Raw genomic sequence first — 14,775 nt, forward strand, 5'->3', positions numbered from 1 at the left:
CAGTTTTTGAAAACAAGCCGAACCTATCAATTGCCCACAGACAAAGGATGGGTGATGGATGATGCATGTATGACACAGGGCCTTACCATCGACTCACTTGGCCTTACAGTCAGGTGAACTAAACCTCACAATCTGAGCAAAAATAAACTTCTATGGGATTAGGAATTTTTCACTGGTAAAAATTTTCAATAAGAACCATGAGTAACTTTTCTTTTTGTTTGTGTAGGAATTCTGAACTATGACAGAAAAGCCACAGCAGAAAGATGGTGGAGATCAGCCAGTGATGTTGTCAAACAAGACTATGGACGAGAATGTTTCCTACCTAAATTCAAACAGAAGAACCATGAGAGTTATCAGAGCGCAGATTTGTCTCCAATTGTGAACACAATGGTGGAAGCCCTGACTTCAAAGTATCCTCGTAGTCTGTACCACAAAGGATTTCTGGCAAGGACCTTGCCCTTTCTCTACCTCCATCTCCCTACATACCTGGGGGACATTGTGATGAAACTAATCGCAGACTGGTTTGAATTTCAGCCCCAGGCACTACAGAGAAGATCACATAGAGCATAACATTGAAACTATCACAGTAAGGTGATAATATAGTATTTCTTGTGCATAGGTCCACCCGAATATGGGCAGTATAGATCGAAATCGGCTATTACACAGACCAAGCACAAGCAGATCTGGGTCTATGTTGCTTAATTAAAACTGTAAGTATTGCAGAATGAAGAGAAGAAGACCCCAGTTTGCTTGTGTATTATGTGACAGCAGATCTGGTTCCTGTTGCCATATGGAATCAGATACTGTGTGATTGTGTCTTACATTTAGTTCTTTGCCATATTTGTTTAAGCTGCAATGTTCCTTATCTTTAGTCTTATTTTTGTACAATTAATACCAGATATACTCACTTATAAGTCAAATCAAACTACAAACAAGAGAGATCCTGATCTGCTGTAGCACAATGTACCTACAGATAAGGGTCAGTTGGACTCGTCTTATAAGCAAGTATATCCATGTGGCAACTGGTGAAAACCATCTAATTTTTTGCAGCTGCATGTTTTACATAAGCATATAGTGTAATCTAGTCATAGCAAAGTCAAATTTGTATGATTCTGAGTTTAGTAATGGCAGAGAAAGTTCTGTACAGTATAGTCTTTGACAAATTATACTTACCTCAAGTCAAAGGCAATTAATACAAACTCCCATGCAAAAAAAATAAGTGTATTAGCTGATAAATCTAATGGTAGATAAAAATAAGCAGAAACTAGACAGATGTTCTAGGAACATAGATGCTGCACCACAGTGCCTAATGAACAGACCCAAATGCAAACCTGAACCAGGGCCCCAAGTGGCCGAGTGGTCTAAAGCGCTCACTGTTACGGATCACTGCCATCTCACCTCTGTCTGCGTGAGTTCGAGTCTCAGCCTCGGTTAACGTTGGTACATGAGAAAGCCTGCCAGTAGTTTCTCATGGGTCGGTGGTTCTTCCCGGGGTTTTCCAGGGTTCTTCCTCCACCAATTATACTGGCCGCCATGAATAGCCTATCTTGTGCTGAAAAATGGCGTTAAACCCTACAACAACAACAAACCTGAACCAAGGTATGACAGATGGAAGAATGGCTGAATAGATATGGCCAACACTATATGCCATACCATTGTTGTTGTGGACAATTCATCACATTCATGTAAAACAAGCCTGGATCTTGGACCAACAAGGCACTAAGGCTATTTTATTTTAGAATACACAAGGTCATACTGTTCTTAGTGAGCTATGCGTATTGGAAGAATATTAGCCTGTGATTATTATCATGGGTATCCCATTTCCCCCTCCCTTTCAAACCAAATCTTATACATATGATTCAGTGTGACAAGTATGGAAATAGTGTTCATAGTTCCATAGCCATGACATCATCACTGTGCATTTGCCCTTTTTAAATATTTTAAATGTTTTATTAATGTGATATATGGTTTTCAATGATTTTTATTCAATAATCTTTTTAATATCAAATATGCTTTAAATGAATAATTATGTCAACTTTAAAGTCAATGCAATTTGTTTCTTCAGTTCTGCATTTTTTAATGTATTGTTCCATAATTTTAATATGTTCATTAAGACATTTTATTTTTGCCAATAGTCAAAAAATAAACATTTGTTTTTGGGACAGTGTAAAGCAAATATGTATGATAACAAATTCTGCTGACACAGCATGTTTTTGAATATGATTTTAATGAACTATGTACAGTGCATATGTTGTTCACACAAAATATGTGTATGCATTTAGTTTTTTTCATGAATATGTTACACTGTCACATATACTTGCTTGAAAAGTTGGATCCAAATTCAAACAACAAAGACCATGATCTGCCAACAGCAGCCCGTGGTCTATATTGTTTGTTTTACTAATCCTAACAAAGTGCAAAACCTCAGATCAGCTGACACAATATGCAACAGCAGATCTGAGTCTGTTATTTTACGATCTGATCTGACTATTAAATGAGTATTTCTGACAGCAATTTTTTCTTCTGTTTTACAGTATTATGACCTCATCATCACTGGAATATAAAACAAGTTCAGGGATAAAATATGGCCATTGCACATATGTTTGAATTCAAAAATAAGTGTCAATGCTTAATTTAATAAGTTCCTTTTAGTGATTTCAGAAAATTCAGAATTTCTGAGGAGAATAAAACTTGTATGTAGAGATAAACATAATCTTTGACCAATAAAGTAAATGTTTTTCTTCTTCGCTTATGATGAAAACTAGAAACTGCTGTAGAATATTCTCAACTTAACCCTCTTTCCATTACTATGTTTCACTATAAAATGACATTAGTGAGAATGCACCATAGATACAGAAACTAGACCCCATTTGCAATGTATCAAGTGACATATCAGTGAATACTAGAAAATTATAAAAGGCCCACCAACCTGATGTTCTTACAAAAGGCACATCAACCTATATTATAACAAAAAGCACACCATCCTATGTTTTATTACAAAAGACCTATCAACCAATGTGTTAACAGAAAAAGGCCCATCATCCTATGTTTTATTACAAAAGGCCCATCAACCTATGTGTTATTACAAAAGGCCCATCATATTGTGTCATTACAGAGGGCCCATCATTATGCATCTAATTAAAAAGGGTCCATCAACCTATGTGCTATAAACAAAAAGGCCCATTAACCTATTTTTTATTACAAAAGGCCCATCATCCTACATGTAGTTACAAAAGCCCCATCAACCTACCTCACTTCGTATCTGTAAGACTTATTAATCCATACAGTTTAATAGAAAATCTCAGTACATGTATGCCATTATCTGGAGACTAATTTCCTTTAAATTTTTTAGAAGTAATTCATTCTTACAAATTCCATGCCAATAGATATGCAAACGATGGAAACAAAATATCTGAATTAATGTAGTTTTCACTGTATCTTTATAAAAATCAAAACAGGTTTTGTTTTGTTTTTGGTGTTTTGACACATGAACAAACGATTATTATATCATGCCAAGGCAAGTAGACTAAAGTGACTTGCCCAGTGACACCAGTGGCCAACCCATCCTGTTCTAAATGCCAATTTGAACAAGCATCCTCCTGGTTAGGAGTCTGGCATGCTAAACCATTTTGACACTGCTTTGAAATAGAAATATGCTAAAAAGTGTTACATAAAAAACATACACTATACCTAGGGAAGGTACTTTTAAATCAGGGTAGCTGCTCTTAGAATCAGTTTAGAAATTCAAAATTAATTGATTTAATTAGAGGTTTTTACTTTTTGCCATGGCTTAGGTTCCCTCCTACCCCCTGATTTGTTACTTGTAATGTTTGTATTGTTTAGGATACAAAGACATTGACAATCACACTTTTAAATCAGTTGCCTTGTTAAGATTAATGTGAAACACTTTATTTTCATCAGTGTCAAATTTTGTGTCTTGGGTAAAAAAAAACACATGATCACGGGTACCTATTTCTGATGCATATGTTTATGTAAATGATTACACCAAAATTCATCTGCAACAGATTTAATCCATGCTGCAGTAATTAAGTTGATTAATTAAGTTATTCATTGCTAGCATTTGGCATAAATGTGGATATATGAAAGAAAATGCCGACTTCTTTTTCCACTCATGTCTGATCTAATACAAATAATAAACTATTGTAAGTAATTAAGTTGTCAGGTGTTCTTGAAGACTATTATCAAAGTTCTCAACAATTAGTGATCAGGCATTTGAACAAAGTCAATTAGTGATCAGGCATTTGAACAAAGTCAATGACTGTAAACCTTTTTGTTAAACACTCTTCCTAAGTGACTGGGATGTGACACTGCAGAAACTTATTGCAGCAACGAGGATTCCATGATTCAATTTGTTGACTGAATTCTGATACCCTATGTGAATTCTGTATGTGACTTGCTTCCCCTTACTCAGTACAATCAAATAGCTGTAAATTGTTGATCTTTTCAAAGCACATTGTGGAGTAAGGCTGGTGTCTCACTTAAAGAAAAAAAGAGATTATACAGTAACCCCAAGATTTAACTGCAAACAACTTTTACAAGGAAAAACTAAAATCTAGACTTCATGAGTGGTATTTAACGAAGGCGATTGATCAGTTAAATGAACTGGAAGACAGTGAAGATGTATATTCAGATTAGGTCTTGGTTGGCCTGAAAACATTAACTATCCTTAAGCCAGTTCATGCAAAGTGACTTATCTGCACACATGACATAGCAGCACTTAGAGAGACCTGATTCAAATGGGCTTTGAGTACTAATCTCCTGCCTGCTTATTTAGCAGTTAGTTGACAGCAGCAAAAATGTATCTATACAGAATATGTGCTTTTGGAAATAAAGGACACTAGACAGAGAGTAAATCTGCATTTATTACTAAACAGCAAGTAAAGGCATTAAAATCTTACATGAGCTTTCATGTAAATGAAATTTTTCATTTGAATTAAACTGTTATCAGTTTCAGTGTTTCTTGTCATTCATGTACTTATCATAATGTACATTTCACAATCTCCGCAGTATAGATAGCAATGGTATTTATAAAAAAGAAGAAACAGGCGATGCCTTTCCACTGTATTTGACTGGGGGATGTGTGTGTGTGGTGAATGGCACACTGATATTTCGCTGTAACATCAAATTTGTGGTCTTGCTCACCCACCAAATCCATGAAAATTGGAACATCATGAATTTAAAGTGTTTCACAGAATATAACACTAGATATATCGTACTAATGTTGACTGTTTGTGCTTTATGTGTACTACTGTTGCTTAATCCTAACTGAAAAAAAATCGAAAAGTCAAAGTTTATAGACCTGTCCATCGTCTAGAAATCAGAGGCATGATAATTTGCAGCACAAGGCATAGTAATGAAGTTATATGTATTGTGATATTACAAGTTTGAAGACTTTTTGAGGTGACATACACTGCGATACTGACCGTGCAAAGCTATGCATGATGCAGAGTACTTGTTTGAGTCCATAAGCATATGCAAATGTCTTGGAGAGCAATACAAGTGAAAATTTGCTGAATACATATAGACCTTAAAATGGGTCATTTTACCAGTGTAATTAAATTGGAACACAAACAGAATGTATGATGATCTACATACTGTACTATATTTAAGCCCATACAGTATATCAGTACCAATAATCAGTTTTATTGTGACACAGTCGCTTTAGGACTTGCCCAAAAAGGTCTCTTCAAGGATTAAAGTTTTTGTCTTTATTTTGAAAAAAATCACACACAAAACAAATCATATGTGAGAAAATTGTGCTTTATATTTTTAAGTACTAAATCCCTCCAACATTAAGAATAAAAATTCCAGGCTTGTTTTCAAATTGAGTAGAGAATTTTGCTCCTATATTTTCAGTTCGAGAACAGACCATGCTCTAAACACAGAAATTATGAAGAAAAAAAGTTAATCTCTCACAGTTCAGCATCCCACTACTGTTCCTTCAAATACTACCTCTCCCATTTAATCCACTTACATTTTTTTGCCTTCATTATTTTATACATTTTTTATCATTCAACCAACCGTTTCCCTTAAAAGCTTTAAACTGTCCAAATATATTAGCCAGGTGCTTATAGTTAGCACAGTATAAATGGCAGTGATTGTATTTCGGGCATGTGACATTTCCTAATATAACAAAATGGAATAAATGTGTGAATTAAGTATTCAGACAATGGGTCAGATCATTAGATAGATATATCTGTGATATATAGTTAATAATGTTTAGAGATTTTTGCAGATGTGCTGACAAAGGCACTTTTGTTAGAATGTGCCTCATGTTTCTTGTGTGAACTATTTATAATGTTGTTAATTCTTTATTTCATGTTTTGTTGAATTAATTTACTTTTTTTTCTTCTCTGGGAAAATAAACTGTTATTTGAATACCTGTTTGTCGGTTTTATCTTTCTTCATTATTGACATGCACTACTGAAACTCGATTATCTAAAATTCACCGAATAGTCTCAGACAACAAAGATTTATACAATAAATTCATTTATTCACAGGTATAAAATTTCATGGTTTTGCCCAAAGATAGCCATTTATTTTGTTGCTGAAATTTATGGACTGGAGAAGAGATTTCATCCCCCCCTCCCCATACAATGAAGCACTGCAATAACAATTTTCACCACTCTTTCAGAAACAGCAGAGTTGTAGTACCTCCTCACTAATTAATCCTAACTGATGTTTGAATAACTTCAAAGTTAAAATTCCCCAAGTACATCAGAGTTTGATGTTTCTTAATCTGGTGATATGTGTTGTATTCTTGAAGAAAAATGTCTTTTTTATATATAAATAAAGATGTTAGACATCTCTTTTTGTGAATGTTTGCCACAAATATATCCAGAGTTTGTTAATGCACTTGTTTGTTTTTCTTAATGATGTCAGATCTTAAAAGCCAAAAAATTGTATATCTAATTAGTACAGAATAACAATTATGCTGACAAGTCTTTTTGTGTTTGTCTTCAATATATGGACAAAGGAGAAAACCAGGACTAAAAATAAACAACCAATGCTTGCTTTATTAAGCTACATACACATGTATATATGTATGTATGTATGTATGTATGTATGTATGTATGTATGTATGTATGTATGTATGTATGTATGTATGTTGTTGTAGGGTTTAATGCCATTTTTCAGGACATGATAGGCTATACGTGGTGGCCAGTATTAACGGCGGAGGAAGAATTTGGGAAAATCCTGGAATGAACCACTGACCCACGAGTAGCTACTGGCAAGCTTTCTCACATATTGACATTGGACGAATCAGAGACTCGAACCCACGCAGACAGCGGTGAGATGGCAGTGATCCGTAATGGAAAGCGCTTTAGACCACTCAGCTCTGTGTGTGTGTGCGTGTGTGGGTGGATGTATGTATGTATGTATATATATATGTATGTGCATGTATCAGAAATCCTGAAATTACAGCTCTTGCCATAAATTTTTCCCCAGAATTAACAAGGTGAAAATATATTTGTGAAATATAATATAAAAATATACTAAGCAATAACAAGCTGGGACAAAAGAGAAAACAATGAGATAATAATAATAATAATAATAATAATAATTTGTTTGGTCTGTTTCTTAGCTCTCTAGAACTGGAGCCAAAGAGAAATACCGTTAAATAATGTACTTAAAAATGTGTCATTTTCAGTTTGGAATCTGCTACTGATTTAGTGTCAGTATCATCTTTACATGATTAACCAGTTTCTACTCAATCTATTTATAAAAGTAATTTTTCTTGAGAAACTAAGCAAAACATATCCGTTTTTTTAAATAAATTATTAACTGACAACATTACAACCTTGAAAGTACATAACACCTAGATAAGAGGCGTTTCCAGATCACTCTGCCCGACCGCCACTAAAGTGGGCAGATATCTATTAGCTTCTTTTAGCTCAAAGTTTTATCTGGGAGGACTGGATTTGTGAGTTAATAGTAGTTCCCCTAAGGTATTATGATTGGGTGACATATTTAAAGAAACAATGTGTAGAATGGATGTAGTGACTTTAGTTTTACCTCCTTAACCCTTTACCTCATAGAGTGTATGGCTTTTTAGCCCTTTGATATACATATAACAAAGTTACCAAGTGTTATGCACTATAAACAGAACACCTGTTACCTATTCGACTCTATACACATAGGCCAATCTGTTAACTGTTAAGCATTGTAGTGTATGTTACGTTTAACATCATTTTTAACCATTTTACATTTTAGGTACACATATATTATCTATATAATGATTTAAGAGTCAAATTTGATTGTTATAGAAGTATAATTAATTTTCACAGAAGATTTTTTTTTATGTGCTTCAAAATCTTGAGAGAACTCATTCACCGTCAAGTCAGTGAAGCTGTGTGACCAACTGTAGCTGCCATTTCTCATACTCAAAATTTACAAGTTCTTTGTCTGTGTCTACATATCTAATCATCTTAATTTGATAGTTTATAAAATTTAATTACTGCCTACATCAATTTTAGTTATTAATTAAGTTATTGAAGCTTTCATAGTCATGAAAACTCAAGTAAGTACTGAACGAAATCAGCGGCATCCATTTTGGAGAGTGGAGAATACAACTAAGTTACTTTAAATAGCAGATTTCGACCAGATCTTAAATGGCAACCACATGATCTGATTTAATGGTCATTCACACCAATGAATGTAGTATCTAATACGGGGTTTCCCCACGAAAGTGGTGCTTTGAAAACCTGCTAAAAATGGCTGATGTTTACATCAGGCATCAAGCGACGCTTCCATGAGAATGAAGTAGAGGCGTCCGAAGGCACTTGCATGAGGTAAAGAGTTAAGGTCCTTATTTGACAGTTTAATGGATATAGAGATCAAAGTCAAGCTGATGATCTATGTCATGTTGTTCAGATTATGTACTGGTCAAAACCTTTCTTTACCTAAATATGTCTGGCAAATAGAGGGATTTTTCTTTTATTTCTGGTATATATGTAGGTATAGGGTTCACAATCCTATCAATGTAGTGTTGAGTATGTTTAGAAACATCCTACACAAAAAAGGCATGCAAAACAAAGCAAAAGCAAACGATGGATAAAATCACCAAAATAAAATTGTTCTATATAAAAATTTATTAAAAAAGCCCAAGATCTTTATAGTTAGACCATCATCACACATCCCAGGGCAAACAGGTGTCCTCAATTAGTTGTCTCTTATGATGTGCATTGGGCCTGTTCTACATATTAGAAGAGTAATTAGTAGAAACAAATCAGTTATGTTCTAACAGAAAAAAGGAGTTGGGATCCATTTTTAAGAAGTTCTGATTTGCATAAAGTAAATTTCTTTATTTTCAGTGCAATACATTTTCCTCAGTACATACATATGTAGATATGCTTCTGGTGTCATTTATAGCAAAGATATATGCATACATACCAACTTGTGGCGAAGAAAAATCCAAGTGGACAAAAGAGTAATCAGAGCAGAAAAAGTAACCCACATATAACATGATCAAAGTTCAATAAGCATATGTACAAAATGATTTATTTATCCCTATGGACTTTAACATCAATTACAGCTTCAAATTTTCATATATAGCACTTTGAGCTTTAAAAAACAACTGACTCTCATATTGCATTTCAAAACACTTTGTACCAGTTGAGACTATGAATGTTTTGCACACCAGTAGAGCACTAAGTGCTGTGTTACAGAGCCTGGATCTGAATTCAGTTTTTTCTTGTTAACAATACTGAACTATCTCTCACAGTCAGCATTAGAATGGTAAAGAACCAATATTCCTTTCATAACCTGGCAAAAGAGGAAATTTATATCTTCCAGTTATTGGGTCTTTTAGCTGGAAAATAAGATTTTAAAAATCAACTCTGTCCACATGAAGTACATTGTCAGGTAGAGTGCCAACTTGATACTTCAGGAGTTCTCCTCCTAATTTATCTGCAGCCTTTCCTGCAACATGGTGCATCATATGACAGAAACAATCTGATATGTACAATGATGGGAAAGAGAGATTTCGATTTTTAATGTAGCTCTAGTAATTTTTCAGTCATATCACTATGATGTCTGAAGTGTGACAGCTTATAGTCTAGCAATGGGGCATGATGTCCCACCCAGTCACATTATCCTGACACTAGGCCGACCAGTCCTAACACTAACCTTTTAATGCTGAGTGCCAAACGAGGCAGCTGTTAGTACCATTTGGTATGACTTGGCTGGAGATCGAACCCACAACCTCCTGCATCCGAGGTGGTCGCTCTAACCACTAAGCCACTGGAGCAGTCATATAATAATGGAGACATTTTTCAAAATATAGAATGCAACTTCTTTATCAATTCCATACCTGACTGATGCAGTATCGGCTGATAACCCCATTCAGTTCTGCCAACTTGTGTTTATTCAAAGCATTATCAAGCAAATAAAAAAATGTTTTCTCCAGTGGAATCGACTGTTAATTCTGGTAATGAAAGAAGAGCACTCTGACTTTGTCTTTTTCATTGTCAAAGTCTCTTACACAGACTGGATACAACTTTTTGTCATAATCACTACTCTTGTCTGTTGCAATACTAAATGACCCAATTTTCATGGCTTCTGCAATTTTAAGTGAAGTATCTTCTGCTAAACACCTAACAATATTAGATGATTTTGTTCTTACAGATGCATATTTTCTGCAATTTTGGAATCAGGAAATATCTTTTTAAACAAAGGACCAATGTAGTCTTCTACCACTAAGAATAGTCTGTATTCTATTAAGAACTCAGTAGATAACGCCTCTGCATTTATAAAATTTGTGTCCACAATTTTCTTCTGCTGTGAAGAAAAAACGTTACCTTACCGTGTTCTGGCAGACATATTATGACTGGCAACAACTGTATAATTTATGTAAAGCAGGAGTAGGAGAGCAAATATGAACGTGGTATGCTTCCAATAGATCGCAATACAATATAACAAAAAGCATTACAGATTATAATATTTCAAATGATATAAAATAAACCTACAATATATTCTTCAGTATTGAAGAATGATGATCCCGTAGAATTAACATCGCTGTACTACAGGACCGTTATTTAATGGTTTCATACATCTACATTGACTCGAGTGACAAAACAATAATCTATTCTGTTATATATTACTGCATATGGAAATTCCAGTAGAGAAATATATTAAAGCCTCAGTACTCTTACTATGGTAGATAACTAAACATGTAAAGAAGGGAGCATCCATTATAATATTCCCACAGGGAGTATTCATTATCTGCATATTACATTGATTTGACCTTTAGTTAGCTATAAAGAAAAACAATTCAGGGCTCAAAATTTGCGATAGTTCGCTAGCCCGAGGCTAGCAGATTTCCTGTCGGACTAGTAACTTTCATAATGTTAATAGTTCGATGGGCTAGTAAGTTTCGGTTATCAATAGTCAGCGTTTGTTTATGCCATTCACTAATAAAGACTTCACTTAGCAGATGTTCTGTAGAATCAAAGCAGTGGCCATTGTAAACACAGTCATAAAATATTAGCATGAGAAGATGAAGTCAATTTCTGCCTCGGAAAGGTGCTTTTCTATAACAAGAATCCATCCGATTTTGTGCATTTCACTTAACAGTGCAAATTATGGTCCCATCATTAACAACGGAAGTTTGGTAATTGATCCTAATTAATCTGATAATGAATTAAATGAAAAAATGACGTGGGATCACACTTTATTCACTCGACCACAATAACAAACTACAAAGCAGTATACCACACAAAAGAACACGGCAAAAATCATTCAAAGAAATTAGTTTGCACGTTTTTGTTTAAGGTTCTATTTTTTTGTTGCTCGCTACCCAAATGCCCCAACAGTCGCAAACAGGAAACTACATATTTTACATTTCCATCAAAATAATTATAAGAATTAGACCAATTTATTACGATTACGTTATTGACACATCCTTTCCATACAACTACATTTTCTATGATGATAAGAATAGTTGTTGTATTTTTCCCTTACAAGAATAAACAAATAATTGAATACATGTGGAGATATCCAAACAGAATGCCGTACATTTGTTGGGAATTAAAATCTCTGAACATGGGCATCTAAGATTTGAAAATTTTCCGCCTTATTATAAATTTCAACAATACATGTACATTGAGGTTGAATTAATTAGGAACAATTACCAAATTTACGACTTGTGATACCGTAATTGGAGCTGTTAAATACAAGTGCAGAGTGTTAGATGATTTTGTTTGATGGGAACACACCTTTTCCAAGCTGAAACTAACACTATCTTCTGATGCTAATATTTTATAACAGTGTTTACAATAGCCACTGCTTTGATCATGCAGAACATCCACTGAAGTTAAGTCTTTGTTAGGGAGAGGCCATTTAATTGTAGGAGGGGGTAAAGACACATGTTTTGAAACATGTTTCATGCTCTGACTTTCTTGTATAAAGGACACGGTGCCATTCCTTTTCTACCTTTAAATAATTCTCGTCAGCTATACTATAACATTTCTTATTTCAAACCAAGGCACAATTCCCTCCTTATAAGACAAGCAAAATGTGATATTTGATAGGTGTTCAGCCACCGGAAAAAGCAAAAGTTGAATGAGAATGATGAGGAATAATTCTGATGATATGGAAAATCGTAATGGAAAATGTCAGAAGAAATGGATAAAAGACAGGGAATGGCTGAATTATGACGAGGATAGGAACGTTGTGTGGTGGGTTGTTCAAACTTTAAAATTGAATCGGTAAACATATACGAAAGCTGTGTGACACTGTTTTGTGAACAGGACTAGTAAAGATTTGGCAGGACTAGTAAATTTCTCAATATACTAGTCCTTCTCGCTACAAAGAAATTTGTGTTAAGTTTGAGCCCTGCAATTCTACATTTATACTTCCAAGTATTAGCGCATTCTGAACTATAACAATACTAAAACATTGGGAAACACATCCAAGTGGTATCATATTTCATGTGTTGTTTCATTAATTTGTTTTCTGGTTGTACTCTTTACTGAAAAATATATTAATCATTTTTCAGTGATCATTTTGTTATGTACTTTCTTAACTTTATACCGAGCAAGATACGTCATCTACAATTATGTAACAAGGAAGAAGTTTAGGTGTGATCAATTCAGCTGAACCTATTTCATAACAACTGAGTTTGGACTGGAACTTTACAATTTTATTCTTGATTCATTCATGCACATTGCACAGTTAATATATATCATTACTAGCCTTTATTAAATTGTTTTTGAAACTTAAATAAATCTCCTGTCTTGTGATTAAAATCCTATGTTGACAAAAGTCAAAGCTGGCCTTTGCTGAAGTAAGCTCAAGATGTTATGATATGCATGCTTCTGTCTCGGGTTTGCAGCAATTTTGTCGATCTTTATCAGGCAAAAAAAACACAAAAAAAAAACCATAAAAAAAACAAGAGTTAATAATAATGTGAACAAGTGAGAAGCGTGTGAACTATTAACCTGTTATTAGGTATCTTTCTGTACAGGAGATAGGAACATGGGACATCTGGAGAAAGCCTTTGGATGGATGTACAGTATTAATGACATTTCCATTGAATATAGCAACCGCTGTAGAAGACAATGTGACTTTCAAACACTTTTACACACCACCTTAAAATTGTTTATGATACTAATATTGAAAAAGCAATACCACAGACTTGATATTTGCAGGCAAAATAAAAATCTCAATTATTCCTACTCTCGCCAGAGAGAAACATTCCGCTAGTTAATGAAATTTTCTTTTTCTGCAATTACAGGTGTTAGAAGGTGTAAATAAGGTTGGCATGTTGTTGCTAAGATACTGTATATAACCAATGACCTTTATTTTTCATCCCTGGTGCATTAAAGTTCCCTTCATGGCAAACACGTGGTGCATTACCCCCTCCCCCCCCGCCAAATATATATAAAAGATCTTACAGTTGATTTTACATGAAAACAAGTGCATTCTATATTGAATGGAGAACACTCACTGTCAAAGATGCATAAGATGATCAATTTCATTCGCTGCCAGAAATGTCTTCCTGATTTTAATTGGCCTAGGCACCAATTGAGAGCACATCATTCATTGATATAAAATGTAAAGAAGAAATGATGAAATCTTCAATAAAAACGCTGCTTTATTTATTTCCAAAACAGTGTTCAGTGGGGAACAAATGTGGGCTCAAGTATATAAAAAAATTGTTTAGAGGGGACTTATTAGTCAGGCACGAGGAAGTCAATCCCGGTACAGATGCCTTTCAAAAGTAAATGCTTGCAACGATCAAAGGTACTTGGGTTTTAATTCTATGGCACAGTTTGCTCTGCAGTCAGAATAACCATGTCCTGAACGGTTAACAGCTTTTTGAGCAGGCAAGAAAATTGTGGAATAACATGTAGTCAGTCTCTACAATGAACGAATCAAAGTATATAATGCTGGAAAAATTAATTGGCAGAAACTAATAAATCATGTGAGCGGCTGTGATAATAATCTATGTTTAAGTTTTGTTAAACAAAATACAATCATGGGTATTTGCAACCCCTGTTTGTTCCTCAGTAATCTCACTTTTTGACCTGGTAGGGACCATTGGATCCCACTTTTTGACCTTGTTGTTGTTGTAGGGTTTAACGCCATTTTTCAGCACAAGATAGGCCATACATGGCGGCCAGTATAATTGGTGGAGGAAGAACCCTGGAAAACCCCGGGAAGAACCACCGACCCACGATAAGCTACTGGCAGGCCTTCTCACGTACCAACGTTATCCGAGGCTGAGACTCGAACTCATGCAGACAGAGGTGA

General features: G+C 34.7%; 2 protein-coding genes across 7 annotated transcripts in view; one reads left to right on the plus strand and one right to left on the minus strand.

The window, feature by feature from the left end:
- Nucleotides 1-6,401, plus strand: part of LOC149794268 (11-beta-hydroxysteroid dehydrogenase type 2-like) — a 48,987-nt gene extending 42,586 nt beyond the window's left edge. For all 4 annotated transcript variants that reach the window (XM_089968413.1, XM_089968414.1, XM_089968415.1 and 1 more), the window contains one exon: nt 227-6,401. In XM_089968413.1, the coding sequence (XP_089824539.1) occupies nt 227-570 (344 nt within the window). In that variant the 3' untranslated portion in view covers nt 571-6,401. The remainder of the gene's footprint in view (nt 1-226) is intronic.
- LOC149794267 (histone H4 transcription factor-like) overlaps nt 1-14,775 on the minus strand; it is a 160,951-nt gene that overhangs the window by 118,010 nt on the left and 28,166 nt on the right. The gene's annotated exons all lie outside the window — the stretch shown is intronic.

The sequence above is a fragment of the Sinohyriopsis cumingii genome, chromosome 8 (genome assembly GCF_028554795.1).
Source record: "Sinohyriopsis cumingii isolate HCF-2022 chromosome 8, ASM2855479v2, whole genome shotgun sequence".
NCBI lineage: Eukaryota > Metazoa > Mollusca > Bivalvia > Unionida > Unionidae > Sinohyriopsis > Sinohyriopsis cumingii.